At 35.3% G+C, this 19771-nt stretch overlaps 1 protein-coding gene across 46 annotated transcripts in view; it reads left to right on the top strand.

Annotated features, from left to right (window-relative positions):
• Nucleotides 1-19771, top strand: part of RIMS2 (regulating synaptic membrane exocytosis 2) — a 511335-nt gene that overhangs the window by 389678 nt on the left and 101886 nt on the right. For 35 of the 46 annotated variants that reach the window (XM_080377968.1, XM_080377979.1, XM_080377978.1 and 32 more), the window contains 3 exons: nt 4774-4806; nt 14250-14285; nt 19344-19399. The exons of 4 other annotated variants lie outside the window; for them this stretch is intronic. In XM_080377968.1, coding sequence (XP_080234094.1) covers nt 4774-4806; nt 14250-14285; nt 19344-19399 — 125 coding nt within the window. The remainder of the gene's footprint in view (nt 1-4773; nt 4807-14249; nt 14286-19343; nt 19400-19771) is intronic. 7 more of the 46 variants (XM_080377990.1, XM_080378004.1, XM_080377987.1 and 4 more) reach the window with 5 other exon arrangements.

The following is a 19771-nucleotide window of genomic DNA, read 5'->3' as shown; positions in this document are numbered from 1 at the left end:
ACACTTTCCAGTGACTCTTCTTGCAATTAATCAATGGTTTATTTAAAACAGCTATTCCTCTAATATAATTGCTTCTTCTAAAATTTGCTTTCTTTTTTCTTTTTTCTTTACCACTTTGAAAGACAATATGCCTGGTCTGTACCAAAGTAACAAAGAATTGGATTCAAGACAGAAAAGGGGACTCTGTGGATGCCTATCTGTGGATAGGAATTGCAGTCCCAGTATAAGCAGGGCACGGAAGTAGTCAAATATTGCATTTCAGTGTCCTAGCCAAATTGCATTGGTTCAGAGTATAATTGTAATTTATGATAGATCACGGATAGTGAGGTGGCCTGAAATATCTTGCAAACTGCACGCCTTTCTGTATATATCCTTTTACTGCCTTTTGTGGTTTGAAGTTTGCACCATTCCTGCAGTGATCTGTGTGATCTCCCAGACAACCTGATTCTGTAGATGGTGAAACTTCTTGACATCACTAGGATGAAAATAGATTTAGAATAGGAAGATGTATGATTTAGGATAGCTCATCTGTCCTGCATTGAGAACAGAGTTTGTATTTGTATCTAGGCTGTTAGGTATCTTTTCTGAAGCAGTATTGGTGTTTGACTACCTAAGTCACCTAACTTATTAGTGAGATTCATTATCTTTTCAGGATTTATGGTATTTCAAATCCAGTGTGTAACTGTAGTACATTAGCATTTGGAAATGTTACTATTTTGTATTTTTTCCCTTTTAAAATTATAATGTGAATTTTATTCAGAGAAGCAAAATCATTAAATCTCTCTCTGGATTCCTCATTTAGTTTATCTCCTGAGACTTATGAAAAAGTAATGCAGTCTACATGGTTTCATTTGATTTATGCAGTTCCAGAAACTGAGAATATTTAAGATTTCTTCTCATATGTTGTTTTCTACCATCTTCTCTATTATCCCTGTCTTTGGGTAGGAATAACTCACATTTTCCATATTCTTACTGTCTTTACCTAGGGTATATTATATATAGCATGTATAATGTGGTTGCAAAATTAAATGTATTGCTTCTGTCTTCCCTGTATTTTCGTTGTCCGAGTTAGTCCTCTGCTTGTCTTTATGAGGAAAAAATGTCAGTGTCTGTCCAGTATAGGGCTGATTTTGTGTGTGTGGATTTACACTTTAAAATAAAGAGCTCACCTTTAACTAGTAGGGAATTTAAAAACAAATAATTCAGAAGTGTGGAACAGGCTCTGTATCTATAGGAAGGATAGCTAGAACACGTGGCTTAACGCTATCAGAGAAATTTGCAGAAAACTGATTTTATTCACGCCTCAATGTAGTCAAATACCCTTTTGCTCTAAATCTGCTTTTATCAAATATTTCTGCTCTTAATTATTCTGCTGTCTACTCTTCCTCTTTTATTTGTAGCCTTAGCATTGCAGAGTGCATGGTGTCAGGGAACACCTTATTGAGAGTTAGATGCATTGTCATCCATCAGATCTAATCACATCCAGACTAATGACATGTATCTATGGAACATACAGACTCCATGGGATATTTCTATCTTAAAGTCTCCTCCATGTTTTAAGATGATAACTGTTTGATTCTGCTATTGCACATCTTATTTTGTAAAGAGTGTCCAGAAATGAGGCTTTCCAAATCTGGAAGTCACAGAAATTTCTGAGACTTTGTAAGCAGTGGAAGATCTTTGTTTCTAAGGAGAGGAGAAAACTGAAATTAAGAAAAGCCTTGAGAAAAAAAAAAAAAAAAAAAAAAAAGAAGTAATTAACTTACATCTCTTTGTCCTATGCTGCTTTTAGACTTTCAGATAGGCATGTCTGCTGTGTAAGGTTTCAAGCATGTTTTTTTGAATACCATGTTCCTAAATGCTTCTCTTTAGTGAGTGACATACTTAAAATAAAAAGTTCTGTCTCAAATCATGATCAAATAGATGGTACTTGTTTTGTTCTATTCAGACTTGCAGTACAATACCTCATTTTCATTTACTTTGTAGGTTTATTCATTGAGAGTCTCATTTGTTTCTAAATCTGTGTATAATACCCTTACACATACCACTCTCAAACATCAAGATTAACAATCACTCCAAATAAATGCTAGTTCCACAACAAAGCAATAACTATGCAAAATAAGACTGCCTATTGACACGATGTAAATTTAACAGAATTTTATTTAATGATTTTGTTCTCAGATTTTAACGTATCTCTATCAACAGAGATCTGTTCTAGTGGATTACAAACTACAGAGCAAGAGCATTTCCAAACTACTGTTTGGGATTATGGCATGGCTTCTTAATGAGGAGGAGATTGATTCACATAAGTGCTTTTGTGTCTAAATTAATTGAGCTATTAGTACTTCCTTCTTGTTGTTGTTAATTGAGAGAAGCTGGTACATTACCATGCCACAATTTCTACTAATTCATTAATATTTGCAACAATAAGTACAAAAATATTATAAGCCATTATCTCAAGAGGTGAGATAGCAGCTGAAAAGGTGCCCACAGTGAGAAGATACCTATTATCTTCGATTTTCCTCTCTGGCTTCTATTAGAATTATTCTTGTAATATATACAATCAGTAAAAACACTGAAAAGTATTTGTAATTAACAAATATTTGTGTTTGCCACTTTGATGTGTAAAATTTTTGTTCAGAACAAATACTTTGCGTGAGGACTTTTAAAATGCAGTTTTTGAAAAGTGTTGATACATGTGACTGATATGCAATCAAACACTAGTCATTTGGTTGTAAAATCTGGTTGTAAAATCTGTGTCTGTGCTGAGCCCCATTGACGCTAATAGAATGCCTTGCATTAACATACCAGGCATATTCCTAATTTGGAAATACTGTGATTCTAAGCACCCTTTGCAAATTTCTTGAGAAGGATTTATCTTAATGCAGTATATGTCTCAAAGCTATGCATTCTTATGGATATAAAAAATAATCAATGAAGTATAAGGGGGTCATGATAGAGGCCTAATTGTTTCTGGCAGTAGGAGTGCTTGCTTCAGGGCTATCTATATGTGATAGAAAACATTTTCAGAAAATTTTGAGTGCTTCAGCTGGGTTTTGGTAGTGGTAATAATGATTTATTTATTTAACAGATACAGCAATTATAGCAACACTATATTAATACAAGCTGTAATACTCCAGGGAGATATAGAGCTTTGTATTTGCTTAATTGTATTTCATCCTATGGATTCACTGTACCTGCCCAGATAAAAAGATATTTATATGCCATTTCTTTTTTTTTAACTTGTGAATACATAGTAGCCTTTATCAAAACCGTCAGCTTTCCTTTTACATATCTCATATATAGCACTTATGTATGTTCGTTGTGTAAGCAAATTTAATTGCCTAAAAATGCATTCTAAATACATAAATGTTACAAGCTACTTGTGTTTTCAACAAAGTTTTGGTACAGTCTTGGCATTTGATGGTAGATGAAAGTTCTAATCTGCCAGCTATAGAATAAAATTGTTTAACTATAGAACACAGTGGTTATCAGATGAACTTCAGTGTTGTTTTTAATTTCATTTTATTGATTTATATTGCTTATTCTAATTTTGCATTTTTCAATGATATCCTGGTATTGAATGTAAAATGTGGATAAAATTATAGCATATTTTTGTGGTGTATGAACTTTTCTTGAATTCTTAATCTAACATCTGCGGTGCTAAGGAATTATGAGCAATGTTTTGTGACTCATTAACAAACTGCAAGTTGAAATTAGATCAGGGCTTATAAATATATATGAAGGGTTTTTTCATTATTATTTCTGATGATTTTTGGAAGAATGCATTTGTTCTGCTAGTGATGGTAGCTTCACAGTTCTTTGTAATTATTATTACTTTTCAAAATTAATTCCTCACGTCCTTTTGCTACAAATAGTTTTTCAGTACAAAGAATGGCACTGTCCCTCAGATGTTCTTGATGTCTGAAATGGCAGTGTGTGTTTGAATGTGAAGTAATAAAGTAAGTAATGAGATAGTTGCTTTGGCATTTAACTTGCATGCATTTGGAGTAACTTAGACTTCTGTGAAATGAGAGTAACTTTTGGTTCTGAAAAAGTATCTGTTGAATTGACCATGAGAGTTAATAGCTATACATTCTCTTTTCTCATGTTCTGTGTTTTGGTCTTGATAATATTGCCTTTGGCAGAGTGTTACAATAATGCAGTCCTTTCCAGAGTGTGTTATGTGGATTCTGAAATTCCTGAGCTTGTATATCCTTTCAGAAAAAAATAAAATAAATCTGTTTTCCATTTTGGATATTAAAGTTTGGTTCAGCATAAATTGCAACAACTTAATAACTGAAAAATCTAATAATAGACTTCCCATTGCCGACTTTAAATTGAATGTTCAGTACCTGAAAGAGAAAAATAAGACTCGCCTTCAAGTAGATAACGTTCCAAAAAGTTGAACAGTCATGAACAAAAGTATTTATGCTAGTTAACATACCTTTTACTATCCAGCTTTTTCTTCAGCTTCATTACAAGGATTGACTTTGCTGTCAGTTATAACTTTTATTATTTCCTCAGCTCCTATACTAATCCTGTCTTTGCTGTTCTTTTTCAACAACAGTAGTTTAACCACTTCTTCCTCAGCTTTCTTTTTCCTTCTGGTGTCTGTGTTATTTTTTTCCCCATTTACTAACTCTGCTCTGCAGACTTCTCTCTAAAACAATTTTTGGCCCTTTCCCTCAGTGTCAGTTTTAACCTTCTGAATACATCCTCTCACGCCCATCTCCTTTGTCTATGTCTGTACATTACACGATGTGATCACAGAAGAAGCGGAATCATCAAGGAGAAGAAACTCAGGTCTGTCTCTTCTACTGCTTTTCTCTGTGTTATTTTTTTTCATTTTACCTTTCCTATAGATTTTATCACAGCTCACCTCACATACTTTTCACTGTCTTCCCTCTCAATATATTTAAATATTGGAAAACTGTAAGAATTTAAGATCCTTTTGTAATTTTTATTACCTATAAACTAGGTACTCTACAAAAAGTGTTAAAAGGTAACTGATGACACAAGTGCTATACCTTAAGACTTCAAACTGATATGATTTCTATCATATCAGTTCTTATTTCCCATCTCCATTATCTGTAAATTAGCCTTTAGACTTCCAACTAGCACATGAAAACAATCCATAATTTGATTTATCTTTGTGTTTGAAAACTGCTACAATGATTATGGAAACTGATATAACTAGTTATTTTTCACCCTGAGGAGGAAATAATTTCAGAACTGAAGAATGTTAGTAAGTAAATTTCAAACTTAGCTTCATTGAATAAAAAATAGATTTTCTTAGAAGTAGAGTTAATGATCAAGACCCATTCTCTCATACCAAAAAGTGTAAAACTTAAAGTTTTGATAACAGGAGAAAATGAGAAGTCAAAACATTGATGGAGCTCTAACTTAGCTGTATTGTTCATGGCTTCTCTTTCATGTTCCGCATTACTTGCGGTTTCATCTTTCATATCAAATTTTAACCTACCACATTATTGAATTTTCTGTGTATTTTATATTACTGGCAGAGAACTAATATCTAGAAAGGCATCCTAGCTCTGAAAATGCAGTAGTTGTTCACACTTCCCTGCTTGTTCAGTTGTGGTACCCCAGAACTACAACAAAATTCCCCATATTTAAGTCATTTAAATTCACCTATAACATTTAAATGTTACAGTTGTGTCAATGCTCTAATTAACTTCTTGTGCCTCTGCTATTATCCCAACAAATTAGAGAAGCCATTTGGATGCCATTTAGCTTCTAAAATCTGAAGCAGTTTTTGTGTACATTGCCTGGTCCATTAAACTTAGGAGGTATTTAGTCAAACATATTTGGTCTTTCTCTGCTGTGGCTGGCTCCTTCAGAGCACCGGTTTACCTTTGTTACTACTTTTTCCTCATCAGTCAGAGATTATGGAATCTTGCAGACATTACTTGCTGTGGTTTTCATATAAAACATATTTTAAGATCGAAATCACTTAAATTACAGGGGGGGATGGAAGTTGAACGTGGATAAAGAAGAAAACTGGTAGTATGATCTGAACTCCATCTTCTGTATATAACCACTATCAGAAATTAATAAACTATGTTGTAGAAAGACTGTTTACTTACCTTGTGCGTATGATCCATTCCCAGTTCCCATGCAGTGATTCTGAATATCTTTCGTTACAAAAATGACATTAGAGGATTTGGTGACCTTTTTCCTATTTGTTCATAATAAAAGAAAAGGAAAGGTTTGGACCTTTTTATTCAAGAGCCTTCCTCTGAGTTATTGATTGACTCAGTATATTGAATCAAAATATTGAATCAGCCCATCTGATTCTTGGGGTTAGAAGAAATCAGACCTTAAAATGATATCTATTGTCTCAGAAAAACACATATTTTCATCACTTATGTTTCTTGAATATATGTGAGGAGGCAGTACCTGTGTATTATTAACTTTTTTGGACTTTCCAATTCAAATACACTTTTGCAAGACACTGTTTAGCTTACAGTGTTAAATAAATGTATTAGGCACTGATAAATTTAATTGTCTAGCACAGAAATGTGAAAGCATGATCAGCAATACAGTTTTAAAGGTTATTATTACTTCCCTTAAATTCAGGAGCAATTCGTTTATTTTGTGGATAGTAATGTATGTTCAGATATACATTTGAAATGGGTACTCTCATGTTTTACCTCAGTGAGAAAATAGCTTGCACATTTCATTACAAAGCAATTTAAGCACCTGTGTGTACAGCTAAAAGCAAGGGTGACGTTTCAAAGGCATACCTTTAGGAGATGTTTTCCCATTGTTTTAGAATTTGCTTTGAAAAGTGTGGAAGTAGGATTACCCATTTGCAGGTTTCATTTAGGAAATGGTTTTCACAGTATTTACCATGCCACCAAACATTCACATGAATTAAAGGATTAGCTATTGTTTTTACGTGTTATTAGACCAAAAAGTGTTGTGAAAACGAAATATCTGAACATGTGAATATGGTATGGAAAGAAAAATGTTGGCATGTCATTTCTCTGGATATTATAATCTTTAAATGCAAAAATGAGAAAATTTTATTCTCTGAAAAATACCTACATCTTTTTTTTAATTGAAAAGTCCTATAAGAGTGCCTGCAAAGCTCATGCTGTATATTTCAAGCACAAATGCAAGTTCAGAAAGCTAACAAGCAATAATATTTGTATGTAAATTTTGTTATCTGGCAGCAGTACAGCTTGCTAGCATCCTTAATGACTAAACCTTTTTTCCTTGAGTGAAGAATGAGTTTTGCAATGCAGAGTTTTCACAATTTGTTTCTAAAATCATATTTTGGAAATAATTTAATATATTTTATAGGATTTAAGTATTTTGAAAACTTTTTGGAAGAGATATGCCTGTTCACCTCCCTGTGTATTCAGTATGAGCAATGGAAGTAAGCCCCTGCCTTAGTGATGAAGCAGACGTCTTTTCTGTCCTTCAGTAAGATGGTTCAGACGAACCAGTTACCATTGTGTCAACAATTACTTGCAATTGCAAGTATTACTTACTGTGGTCTTCAAATGTATGACATACAGAAAAAATTCTTAACCTTGCAAAATTAATTTAGCCTTAGATGTGAGCTGACTCAAGTAACTATACCCAAAAATAAATCACTGAAACTATGGAAAGGCTGATCCATGGCAGTTTAAAGGTAGTCAGTGTACGTGTAGCAGAAATAGTGCTGGGTAATTGATTCTAGTTTTATTCCAGGATGAGAAGGGATGAAGTAGTGATGCCCAATCATTGCTGCTTTCTAAGGAGGCAGACAGAAGGTGGAAGATGGAGTAGTGGGAACAGCTTCATTTCTGAAGGGCCGTGAAAGGCAGGGAAAGAGGTTCCAGTTCCTTTCTGTGACTTCTGGAGCAAAACTCTCATGTTGAGAGAACAAAGGATTGATTAGAGTTTTTGCTAACTTTGAGAATGAAATTCAAATAGACAAGGACTTTCAAATATGGGTTTTTTGGGTGGTTTATATAAATATATATATTTTAATTATTTTTCTCTGTGATAACATGATTGCTGGGGGAGAAGCCTACAAAACCTAAAAAACCCTACTAAAGATGGGTGACCAAATTGGAAGAGTTTGTAGCCCTGGACAGTGAAGGGCCAAACAATAGAAGGGTCTGGCAAATAAACCGTTGGAGGAAAGAAGGGCAAAAAATTCATGTGATTGAGAGAGTTTAAGAGATCAACTGCAATAGAAGACAAGGAGCACAATTATGTAGATTTCTTCTTATCTTACCATATCATGAGGTTTCTCAAGCCTTCCAAGAGTGAATCTACAGTTATATACTTACCCTTTATAAGCAGAACATGACACCCCTCTATATTTGATTTATTCTTATAGTCAGTATTCAGTGACACACTTCCCTTTAAAGAAAGGATGCTGCTTTGTTTTGTTTCCATCTTTCTTATGTGGAAAAGAAATTTCTGGATGGAATGTGCAACATTTTAGGAGAAATATGGTTAAATGACTTGTGCATTTCTGAAGGCTTCTGTGATATTTAGACAGGCGTGTTTAAAATCTGATGCCTTAGACTGTGACTGAGACATTTAAAGAGTCTAAATCTGTATTTGGTCAACAAGAACCAAAGGGATAGGTAAACTCCAAATTCAGTTTAATTGTACTTAGCATCCTAATAGATGTATCATAGTGGATGGTTGTGAGGCTCTTTGTCCTTATTTTTAATTCTGATTAGAATTAAAACCAGAAACCAAAGGCCTCAAAAAACAGTGCCCAAAGTAACCATCTGTACTGAACCACATAAATAAAGGCTGATCTTCAGTCTGCTGAATGAAAAATAGTAAAAATATTGGATTATATAATTAAAAAATCAGAGTATATTTGCCCAAAAGACACAATAGCATTACATGTATTTTTTTTATCAGTAAAGGTTGCTAGTTGAATGTGTAGTTCTCCTGAGTCTTACATGCAGGTGCGTACACCACTGTTGGTTTTGTGTGCTTTGGTTACATCTCTGACCATATTTCTCATTATTGAGATGCTGACAAAGATGTCTTGCATTCTTAGGATTGCTAAAGAATCTCTATTAATAGCTGTTCACTTTTCTGGAAACAGAGCCATAGTTATCCTCAAATGGTTGTGCCTATGTTTTCAAGTGGCTATAGCAGAATGTGAACTATTCTGTTCTTATACTGTGGAGTATATCAGTGGTGGGAACACTGAGGATCCTGCATGCTTGGGGAAACAGGATGTTGGAGAACTTAACAATAAGACTGCTCAGGCTTTCAGAAAACAAAGCAGAGTTTATAGCATGGCTGATCTGAATGGGTTTTTATGAGTACACAATGTAAGGGCCAATTGATCCCTCAGATATTTTTCTTTTGCCTTTCCAAGTTCTACTGCATATCATTCATACAGGGAGGATGTGCCAGAATTCTTTGGAGAAGTGAAATGGGGTGTTTCATCTAATACTTGTCTTCCTGCTTCTTTCTTTCTTCCTTTTTTCCATGTGAGTGCTCAGTATTTTTCAAAGACCCCCCAAAATGTATGTACACCTTTGTATGAGGCAGCATGGACAAACATCACAGAGTACCTGGCAAAAATCACTTTGGAACAGAATCCAAACACCATAAAATAAAAGCTGGTCATAATCCTAATGATTACTTCAATAAATGTGTGAAATATTCCCACCTTGCTTCAAAAGGCCTCTGTCCTTTACCAGCTGCACTCGTCTGTCCCTAGTGATGAAGACCTGAGCTGACCCTGTCAATTTATGAACCTGTGATTCTAGAGATTCCTTAACTTTCTGGCTTAGATCACCACACCATCTTATTAAATTCTTTTACTAAGCAGTGCCATGTATTCTGCAAATAATCCAAAGTAACATTGTTAACATGGTTTAAGCATTGTGATAAAAAATTGTTTAATTGGCGAGAAATGTCCTCTGGGTTTTAGTCTTTGTTTAGTGTGTCAAGCTTGAAGCCAAGAAGAAAAAAAGCCCCAAGAAAACCATCAAGCAATTCTCAAATAGAAAACAGGAATGCAAAGGCATGCTCCCCCACTAGGATGCTGGCTAACTGGAATTGTCTTCAGTTTACCATTCCCTTTTAAGGGCAGTTATTAATGCTTCAATCTCATTTAAACAATACAAAAACACTTAAACAACCTTTAATTTGTTTTCTTGTTCCACATTTCTGAAGGTGTCAGCCATATTCTTTTCAGACTGTGATGTGGATCACAGACTTCTTGGAAAGGCTTTGTTTGCTGCAACGATAACTTTTTAATGTTTGCCACACATTGGACATAGAGCCCTGAAGCAAAGTTCAACAACCTTTTATATCACACATCATCCGATATTGTGCTAGACCTGTAGCAGTTAGGCAGTTATATGTTTTACACTGTAGACAGCCAGAATGGCAAAATTAAGAGCTAATTTCTTAAAAGTGGAATTGGAATTGAATGGCTCTGGAAATAGGAGGAAATGTAATCCTTTGAATGCAAAACCTTTAACTGACAAGTTTTGATCAAAGCACATAACTTTTAGATTTTGCTTTTAGGAGACAATCTTGTTTCCTTTGCCTGTTTTGATACGATTTTTGTTTCAAGTTTTTGGTTATTTTTCAGTGTAAAATTTATTTTCCTGTATTCTAATAAATAGCATTTCAAGAGAAATCTCTAGTAAGAAATTTGGCTAGCATTTTTAAAAGTACTTACCAAAAATTAGGGTCCTATGTATACATTTGATTTTTAAAATCAAATGTTATTTAATCATTTGCACTACTTTGAAAAACCAGGCTCAATTTTCAATAAAGTCCTTAAGAAGCTAATTTATCCACTCCATAAATACAATTGCTAGTCATATTGCTAATTTTCAGTGTTTGCAAATATGAAAAATAGAAGCATAAAGTATTTTATGTCATTTTCCTGTCTTATACCTAAATTCAGAGACAAACAGGGGTTCCACGTCTGCCTGTTGTAATAAGATGTATATCCTCCAGCATTAGAGACTGCAACTTCTTCCGTTCAAAGCAAGGAAGTCTAGGTTTATTTTAGGCCCCAGCCTGAGCTGATGCAAATCTTTTTGTTCTGGATCCCAGATGAAAGAACTATCATGTACCAGCCTGTTGAACTTGCCCCTGGACAGCTAAAAATCATTGCAGGGGAGACAGTTCAAGAGACAACCTAACTCTAATTAGGTCAGGCTCTAACCTCCAGTTTGTGGCAGATACATGTCTTCCAGATACAGGCAGATTGTTAGATACCCATTATATATATTAGTACTTGTTAGATAGACCATTTCAAGACCAAGGGGATGTGGCTTTGTCTAATATTTTATGAAATGTCAGTGGTCATTATAATAGCAACGTCAGCTATGATGGTGGAAGAAGTCTTGAGAGAGGATCTCTCACCATTTCAATCACTCTATCCCGATAGTTCATCTCTGTATTTCATCAATGAACTTCAATATCCCTATATTCTGATTAAGCTGAAAACGTATTGCTATTTTCTGTAATGTACAGAAATGTCCCCTTCCTGAAAGCATTCATGTTTTTCTCCAAATTGTTTAATTCTGAAAAAATTTAGTTCTTAAATTGAGATAATTATGCCATAGGATACAGTATATGCTTTTCACTTTGTAAACCAAGGTTAATTCAAGGGATGTAGAAAAATATTGACTAATGTGATGATATTGAAGAAATCATTTAAATAGAAATAGACGAAGATTTTTAGGCACGACTGGTGCCTTTGTGATTTTGTATTATTCAGTTTGAAACATTTTAAAATAATCTCAAAGTGATTTATTGATTTTCAGCATTTTCAAGATACTAGGTCTCTTTATAGCTTTTTCAGTTTGAGCAACTAATAACTGGGGGAGCCAAAAGCATTAATTACTTTAGCATCAACATTCTGAACCTGCTCTGAATTCTTTTAAGAGGTGATGACTAGGCCCATAGCTGCTGTGACAATCTTTTCTGTTGAGAAGTTAGCATTGTTTTATGTGGTCAGTGGATAATACTGATATTGTTCAATTCTGCTGCTTCCCACCAAAGTGAGATCTTACTCAATTCAGTCTTCTGTTCTTTCTAATACTTCTTCAGACAGTTCTTTACAATGCAATTGAAACCTCAGTTTGGAGAGTAGGACCCACTATGCTGACCTTGATTGGAAAAATCTAGAGAATTTATTTATTGTAGAATTTTATAATAAATGTCACAGCACTTCAGTTACACTTTTAAAATTCAAGAACCTAATAGAATTAATGCTTGCTAATACTATGGTACTATTTTCTAGAAGTCAATTTGGAAATATTTTTCTATATCATTTTTAAACATGGAGCAAGAACAAGCGAAAGTCGGGCAGGTTTCAATTTTCCCTTATTTTGACAATGTCTTTATTTAAAGACTCATAGGGGAAAGACAACAGACATGTCAATGAAAGGACTTCTAGGCATTTTAAAAAAGGGATTACCGTATAGTATTAGATTTCTGTATTAAGAAGATATTTCAGGCAAAGTAAAGATTTCTTTTCACCATGGGTATGAAATAATTTAGGAATGTCATCATTCTATCTGAGCTCAAACTCAAGCGTATTTTAAAAACTGACTTCATTTTCATCTATTTTGTGTTATATTGAATCAGTGGTATTGTTATCAAATCTCTTTCTGCTTTAGAGAGTAATGAGGCAGCAGAAGACAGTGTGGTATTTGTAGTGTTTATAATGGTGATAGCAGTTTTAAAAAAAATATAACTGAAAGCTTGAAAAGAAAACAAAACTATCTCTATTTCTGCTGTTTTCCTAGCAGTATCCACAACCCACACAGACAATATAGGCCAGGCTACCCAAATGCCAAACCAGAAGAATTCAAAAGGCCTTATTTATAAACTGTGCACAATATGGGGCAGGAGAGGCCAGGGAATGGGAGAGGTTTCATTTTGGTACCCACTGGTTTACAAAAGTGTAGGCTTATGACTTGCCATATCTGTTTCCCATTAATTTGCCTAACAGTTCCACTAGGAATTGCCAGCAGAAGAGCAGCCTTGATCCCACACAGGATGGGATGCCAGATCTTATCAAAGTGTGACACATTATTTATGCTCTCTGCAGGAGCATATTTTTCTTTCTTACACATCTACTTTGCTCCAGTATGATTTCTTCTTAAATATGACTTTATCCTCTGCTTTGATACCCAACTACAAAATGGTATTTCCTTAAAAAATAACAGCTGTTTCCCTCTTCTTTCTGTGTACTATAAAGTAGATCACAATTTCATGAGCAACCCTCAATAACCAATAATTCTGGAAAAATATTTAATTCTAAAAATGCGTGCTATTTTTGGTTTGTAGCTTGGGGGTTGTTGCTCCATATTCATGGGATTGTTTTAATTGAATTTAATATCATTTTGGCTTACAGTAAGAAAAAGAAACAGAGAGTCTATTTAAAAGTTAATGGATTTCTAATTAAAGTAAATTTCATTTGACTTAAAATTCTTTTGCATTAATTACCAAACTTGGATTTCAGAGTGCAGTATTTATGGCCTGCCAAAGTATTTGATAGGGATCCAATGTATTTTCATTTCTTTGTAATAGAGGAATGCCCTGAGCCATTTACAACCTTTGATATGCATTCAGAGTATTTGTTGGCATCAGTTAGCTGGATTTAAGTGCATGAACTATGATCTGAGTATTGCTGTTAATGTCTTTTGTTCTTCATCATTTTTTAACTCTAAGACAAGCTACAGTAATATCATTATTAAACCTTTTAACCTGTAGAAGCTATGAGAATTGATTAAACCACTGAAGATTTAAAATAATTACTGAAAACCATTCTGACACATTCAATTTTTATGCTTGAACCAGTAGACTGCATATTGTGTGTGCACTGCATAAAACATACAGCACAAGTAAATTTTTTACTTTTATTTTTGTGTCATCCTACTGAAGGAAACTGTAAAGTAACTATGCCTGACACCTGCCTTGCTCTCTTTTGTGTTGAGCGTGTTCATGATTCTGGAAGTGCACAAAATACCCCTGAGTTCCCTCCAATAAGTCTTCAATAAGAGTGCACAAATGTATATGTGAGCATGCAGTGAATATGCCTCTGGATGTAGAGCACCATACTTGGTTGGTTGACTAAACTCATCAAATTAAATTAATTTGGTGGTTTTTCTTCACTTTTCATTTTTAATGCATGATTTATATTACTTTTATTATTATTTCTGCATTTTCTCTCTCCTCCCCTTTTTGTTTTACATATTACTTTCATTTGTTTATAGAAGAAAAGAAAGCAGATCCAGAGAATGGGGATACAGGTAGGGTGACTTATTCAAAATTTTTTCATGTTTTTGACCTTTAAATTCCTTGATCTATTATGTTTAAGCAAATGTGTACCAGGGACTTGGATCACAGTTTTGATGCATTTTGGGGATTTCAAAACAGACACTAGGAAATGGAAACTAAGAAAAGGCTTTCCCAAATGTGTTTCCCTTGCTTTTTTTGAAGGAGTCATATTAGGGTGAGAAATGAGAAGAGATCGACATCAGCTAAGGAAGGCTCTCATACACCTCAAGAATTCTGTTCTGTCTTCCCCACTCCAGGCACAGTGTGCTCACCTGCATACTGCCTTTTCCCTCTCTGTTACAGGTTTCTGACTTCCAAAATCTCAGTGTTTCTGTAGTTCCCTCATTACTAGTTTCCCCCCAATGCCTGAGCTGCTGTGCATCCCAAATTTTGTATCCCTCTTGTCCATGCCTATCCAAAACTAAATCTGTCCTAATATTTTAAGAGAAATTCCACTCTACTTCCATACCCCAGATTTCCCTTTTAGTCTCTGTGCCTCAGAAGCCTCGCTGTACAGCAAACTCCTTCTCCAAACACATAATCATCACCAGTATCTATAGTAGCTAGAACAGTTTAGTAATTCCCACTGGAGAAGGCAATGAGAGAAAGAACACAGATGCCAGTTGTTCTTATTTGTGTTTTTTAAATAGATAGGTCTGCCTTAGGCTGAGCTGGGTGATAAGGCCGTTTTGATGTCCCTTTTGTCTCTGGTGTGGACCAGACTCTTACCCTTAAGAACAACCAATATTTGACCTAAAGAGCAAATAATAGTTGTTAGCTCCAGGCTGAATTAAATGATTGCTTATCTCTTTGTGAAAATGTGACTCTATCAGCAGTTGAGGTCAGGAAAAGTTAGATATTAACTACGCCACTGATTACAGCCCCTTAACATTTTTAGGATGAAACAAACATTTAGTTTTCAGTGATGAGGAAAACTTTAATGGTGAAGCAGCTGAAGCTTATCTTATTTCAAGTCAAAACATGAAGATAATGGTTTGCCTTCAAAGCTGGAGCTGTGATTCCAGTGCCTGTCCTGAGTCGTGTTGAAGGAATTATACAGCTGCCACCTAGACCATCGCAGGAATTATGCAGGTGCCACCTCAACAGGGCTTGTCCCTAAATTCTGCTTTAATAAAAGAATCTGAGTTCCTTCTTTTACTGTGTTTAGTATGCAACAGTAGTTACAGCTCGAGCTGGGTGCCTCTGAAGAGGGGCCCCACCTGTCAATTGTTACTGACCTTTATAGTCTTTATAGGTTGTTTGATTTCCTAATGGCACTTCTGCTCATCTAATCCTGTGTGAAGTGTCTGGGGTCTCTTCCTGATTTGCTCCTGCAGCCTCCAGTCACCCTTTTTGTCTGTGTCTTGAGATGTTTCCTTATCTTCTGTTACAGAATATCCTGTAGTTAAACTTTTACTTATACCTCCTTATGTGCTGCTTACATTTGCATAGATAAAAACAAAGGCTAAACTCCAATTTGTGCAGCCTAAGGCTTAATATACTTAGGCACTAAAGTGCTAAGCCCTCGCACAGATTAGTGTCTCCATGCAGTCCTTGCAGATCCAAGGGCAGGTTGCAAGGTTGCTGTGCACAGCACTTGGGCACCTTATGCTGGCATTTCAGGACTGCGCACTGTAGTTGTGCTGATTTCCTTCAGCACACTCTCTTCTGAAAATATGGAGAATGGCTGGTATTAAATCAGCACTAACTGTTCGTCAGCTGGGAATTTCCTTGTGCTGATGAAAACCCCTCTGAGCCACGTTCAGGCCACAGGCTTTTTAATTTTGGATAGTTGTTCAAGATAAGCAGAACTCCAAGGTGTGTTGCCTACAGTGTAATGATCCCAGTTATGTTTGATGAGCAAAACAAGGCTTTGTCCTTTCATCAGTCTTTCTTAATTTTTTTGTATTCCTATGGCTGAAGTTTGGGTGTCCCACTGGACATTTCAGTTGGAGGCACAGACAGCTGCTGTCTAGAAGCAAAAATTCTGGAAGGGTGTTAAGGCAGAAGGGTACAAATGAACTCGCTTTCACCTGGCCAGAATTTGGTTGCATACATATGTACAACGTGGCAATGCATGAAAGTATGTCAGAAGTATCTTTAATTTTTCTAGTACCAGTCTCTGTGGTCTTGAAAATTGTGGTGCTGGGCTCTGGCTAAGGACCTGAATAACACAAGTGCTCAGTCAGCCTTGTGCTACCAGTGTGAAAGCTTATACCTCTTCATCTTCACCACTCTTGATAATAGCTAGATCCAGGTTAATTCTGATTTGCCTACTCACACTCCAATACACCTCCTGATTACAGGGGGGTCCTTAGTATAGGACTGATGTTCAGCCTTGGTTACCAAAATCATGTTAGGAGCTGGAGCTTCCTGGTGCACCTGGACAGTTAATGAGCTCCCTGGAAGTGCTTTCTGCTCCCGCTGAACTCCCAGACAGGTTTCAGCGAAGTACAGATTTGCCAGCAGCAGTGGAGATGATGGTAGCCCTGCACTTCCACCACTTGGCGTGACACTTGTGCATGCTGGACCACATGAACGGGAAGTGCCGTGGCACTCTCCCAACCTTCCTATTCTCATCCCGATCATGGCTGCATCTGGCTTAAGTTACGTCAATATTAGCCTGCAGCAGCCAGTAACCCTGCACACTCTTTCTGCATGTCAGTTCCATGCAGGGTACAATCAAAGCTGATCTTCTGCATTATGAACTTTACACCACCCTCAGGGTTCCCTCTTTTTGCATATAACGGAATTCACTCACTCGTTAAAGGCAGTTTCAAAAATACATAGCAAATTCGATTTTCTTTAAATGAATTTTTATGGGAATTGAATTTTTTTTCCTAAATTTTGCCGTCTTCTTTTTCTCTTGAGACTAAAATGAGCCACCAGTTTTGTTTAATTTGCTACAGAGGATTTACACCAAGGGGTTATGTGTCCCATTTTCAATGGCAAATTTCAGAATGCTTGGTTTTGGAGATTGTCGGAAATTGGATTTGTAGAAACCTAACTTTCACTTTACCACCTGATCATAGATAAGAATGAATATTTTCACAAGTAATTGTGAAATTTCTAATTTGTGCTCGAGAGGTATTATTTCATCAGTACTTGTAATTTCCTGAAATTTGGCAGAATGTCTGTTGACAAAGAACACGTGATGATTTCATAAGAAAACTTCATAAGAAAAATTGACAAAGTTTACCTACTGGTGAAAAATATTCCTTTGTTACGTTACTGAAGAATGACAGGCAGATTTGCAGAGTGTTATGATTTCAGCAAAGGGTGACTTCTTTCTTTGAGCAAAAGTTATTTTCCTTCAAAACCACTTATGTGTTACTGCTGTCATTGAAAAAGAAAAAATATCATTTTCCAGTTTAAAGTTTCTGTTTTTAATAGAATATATCTTTAGAGCTTCTAAAACTAGATCCTTAAAAATCACTGCATCTTAATAATAAAGTGGCAAATATTGCTATGGGACCTATAATGGTTGAGGAAAATTGTGATAGGAAAAAGTAGCTGTATTTTATTTCAGGAATTTTCATCTGCTGCTTTCTCATTTTGTTTCTCCCTATGAAACACGTTTTTTTCCTCTTTTATTCATTTTTCTTGGTTTTCATTTCTCTTAAAAGTTTTGATGAAATCTTTTCAGTCATGTTGTTTGCAGGCAGTAAATACGGAGAGTTTGAACACAAAAAGCAGAAGCCAGAGGGTTTATAGCTAACAGTACAGTTCAGCCTTATTGCACTCCCTTTCACTCCCTTCCAGATTTCCTGTGAAGTGCTACAAGATTTAGCTGACAGGTCTGGTAGTATTTGCTACTGCCATTACTGTTGTAAAAAAAAAAATAAATAAAAAAAAATACAAAGCTCAGAGGCCCTGTGCAAAGTCCTACTTTACTGTTAGATTATGACTTGAAACTGAGATTTGGAGTTTAAATCAGGTTTATATGTACACTGGAATCTAATATTCCCATCTCAGTTCCATAAACAAAGTCCAGCTTATTCAATACATAGGATGTTCAGAAACTTCCATTTATGACTAGTGGGATTCTGAAATTTTAATCCTAGACAGCTTTTGTGTTAGAATTATGGAAAGTTTACAACAAATGTCAGTCAAAAGGAATACTTTTTAGCATTCTGTGGCTAATGAATTGATTTGTACTGTGTTAAAGTGGAAGAGAATCAAGCCTGTGTGTGTATAACGATAAACTATATTTTGTTTGCAAATCTTTTTCTAACATTATGGGCTGTTGTCTTCCTCTCATTTTTCTGTTTCTCACCTTTCCACCTCAGCTTTGGCACTTAATTCCTTATGATTTTACATAGTAAATTGTGGTGTTACAGTACCAGTTGGTTGAAACCAGCTGTTGCCCGAGTCATAAGTAAGAACCCATCCCTAACAGAGACTAATCAAGTATTTGCTCCAAGAGTAGTGAATCCTGAAATCATTCTTGAAGTTGCGTGTCATTTGAATGTAATAAGCTGATGCCACTGGGTAGCTCTTTAACATTCCTTTAGATATCTTTAAATTGTTTTGAGCATACTAAGAATATGCTCAAATGGTAAATGGAAGGTCTGCTAGCCTGTGGCTGTTACTTCATTAGTAATTTGGCATACCACACTATAACAAGTGCTGAACCAGGATCTCCACCCAACATAAGCACGTTGTCTTTGCATTCCTTTTTTAAAATGAAAGACTAGTTTCTCTTGACTATTTTGGAAATAGTAAAATTCTGTTCTGTGGAAACATTGTGCTTCATTTACATTCATTTATTCCACAAAGTTAGTTTCATTTGAATTGTGTAGATAGGACAACAGTTTTTAAGATTCTGCTGAAATACTTATCTACTATTTTCCTCCTCTTACAACTTTTCCGTTTGCTGCACAATTGTAATTCAGAAAATAAAATTATATATACCGTAATTTAAGTAAATCAGTTTTCATCTGTTTTTGTTAAAACTTACATGAGCATAACTTTAAATTTTGAATTGACTGCTTGTGTATTTATTTATTTATTTTCTTTTAACTTAACAGGTGCAATGGATGTAGAAGAGAGGAATCGCCAAATGAAAATGAGCAAGTACAAACAGGTAGCAGGATCAGATTCCAGGCTGGAACAAGATTATCACTCTAAGGCAAGGGAGTTTTGTTTTGAAAAGCAACAACATATGCTAAACTGAAATAGCCAATATCCTTTCAGAAAGTGATAGATGAGTGGGAGGTTGTTTCTTCAGTAAAAGTTTCTTGTGTGTCTATAACAAGATAATTGGAAACATGCAGCAAAATTCCTTAACAGAGTTGTCTTGATTATTAAAAGTTAAGGAGGGTAAGTTAAAGAAAATAAAAGTGGCAGTGTAATTATCCATTGGAATGAACAATAGGGACATGACTTAAAAGCTCAGAAAGAAGGAAAAAAGAGTTTTTTTGAGTGACAGATGGAATGACAGGTATTGAAACCTGTT

The sequence above is a fragment of the Falco punctatus genome, assembly GCF_963210335.1.
Source record: "Falco punctatus genome assembly, chromosome: 3".
NCBI classification, from domain to species: Eukaryota; Metazoa; Chordata; class Aves; order Falconiformes; family Falconidae; genus Falco; species Falco punctatus.
The sequence above is the reverse complement of the archived record's forward strand: the minus strand, read 5'-3'. Positions and strand labels throughout refer to the sequence as shown.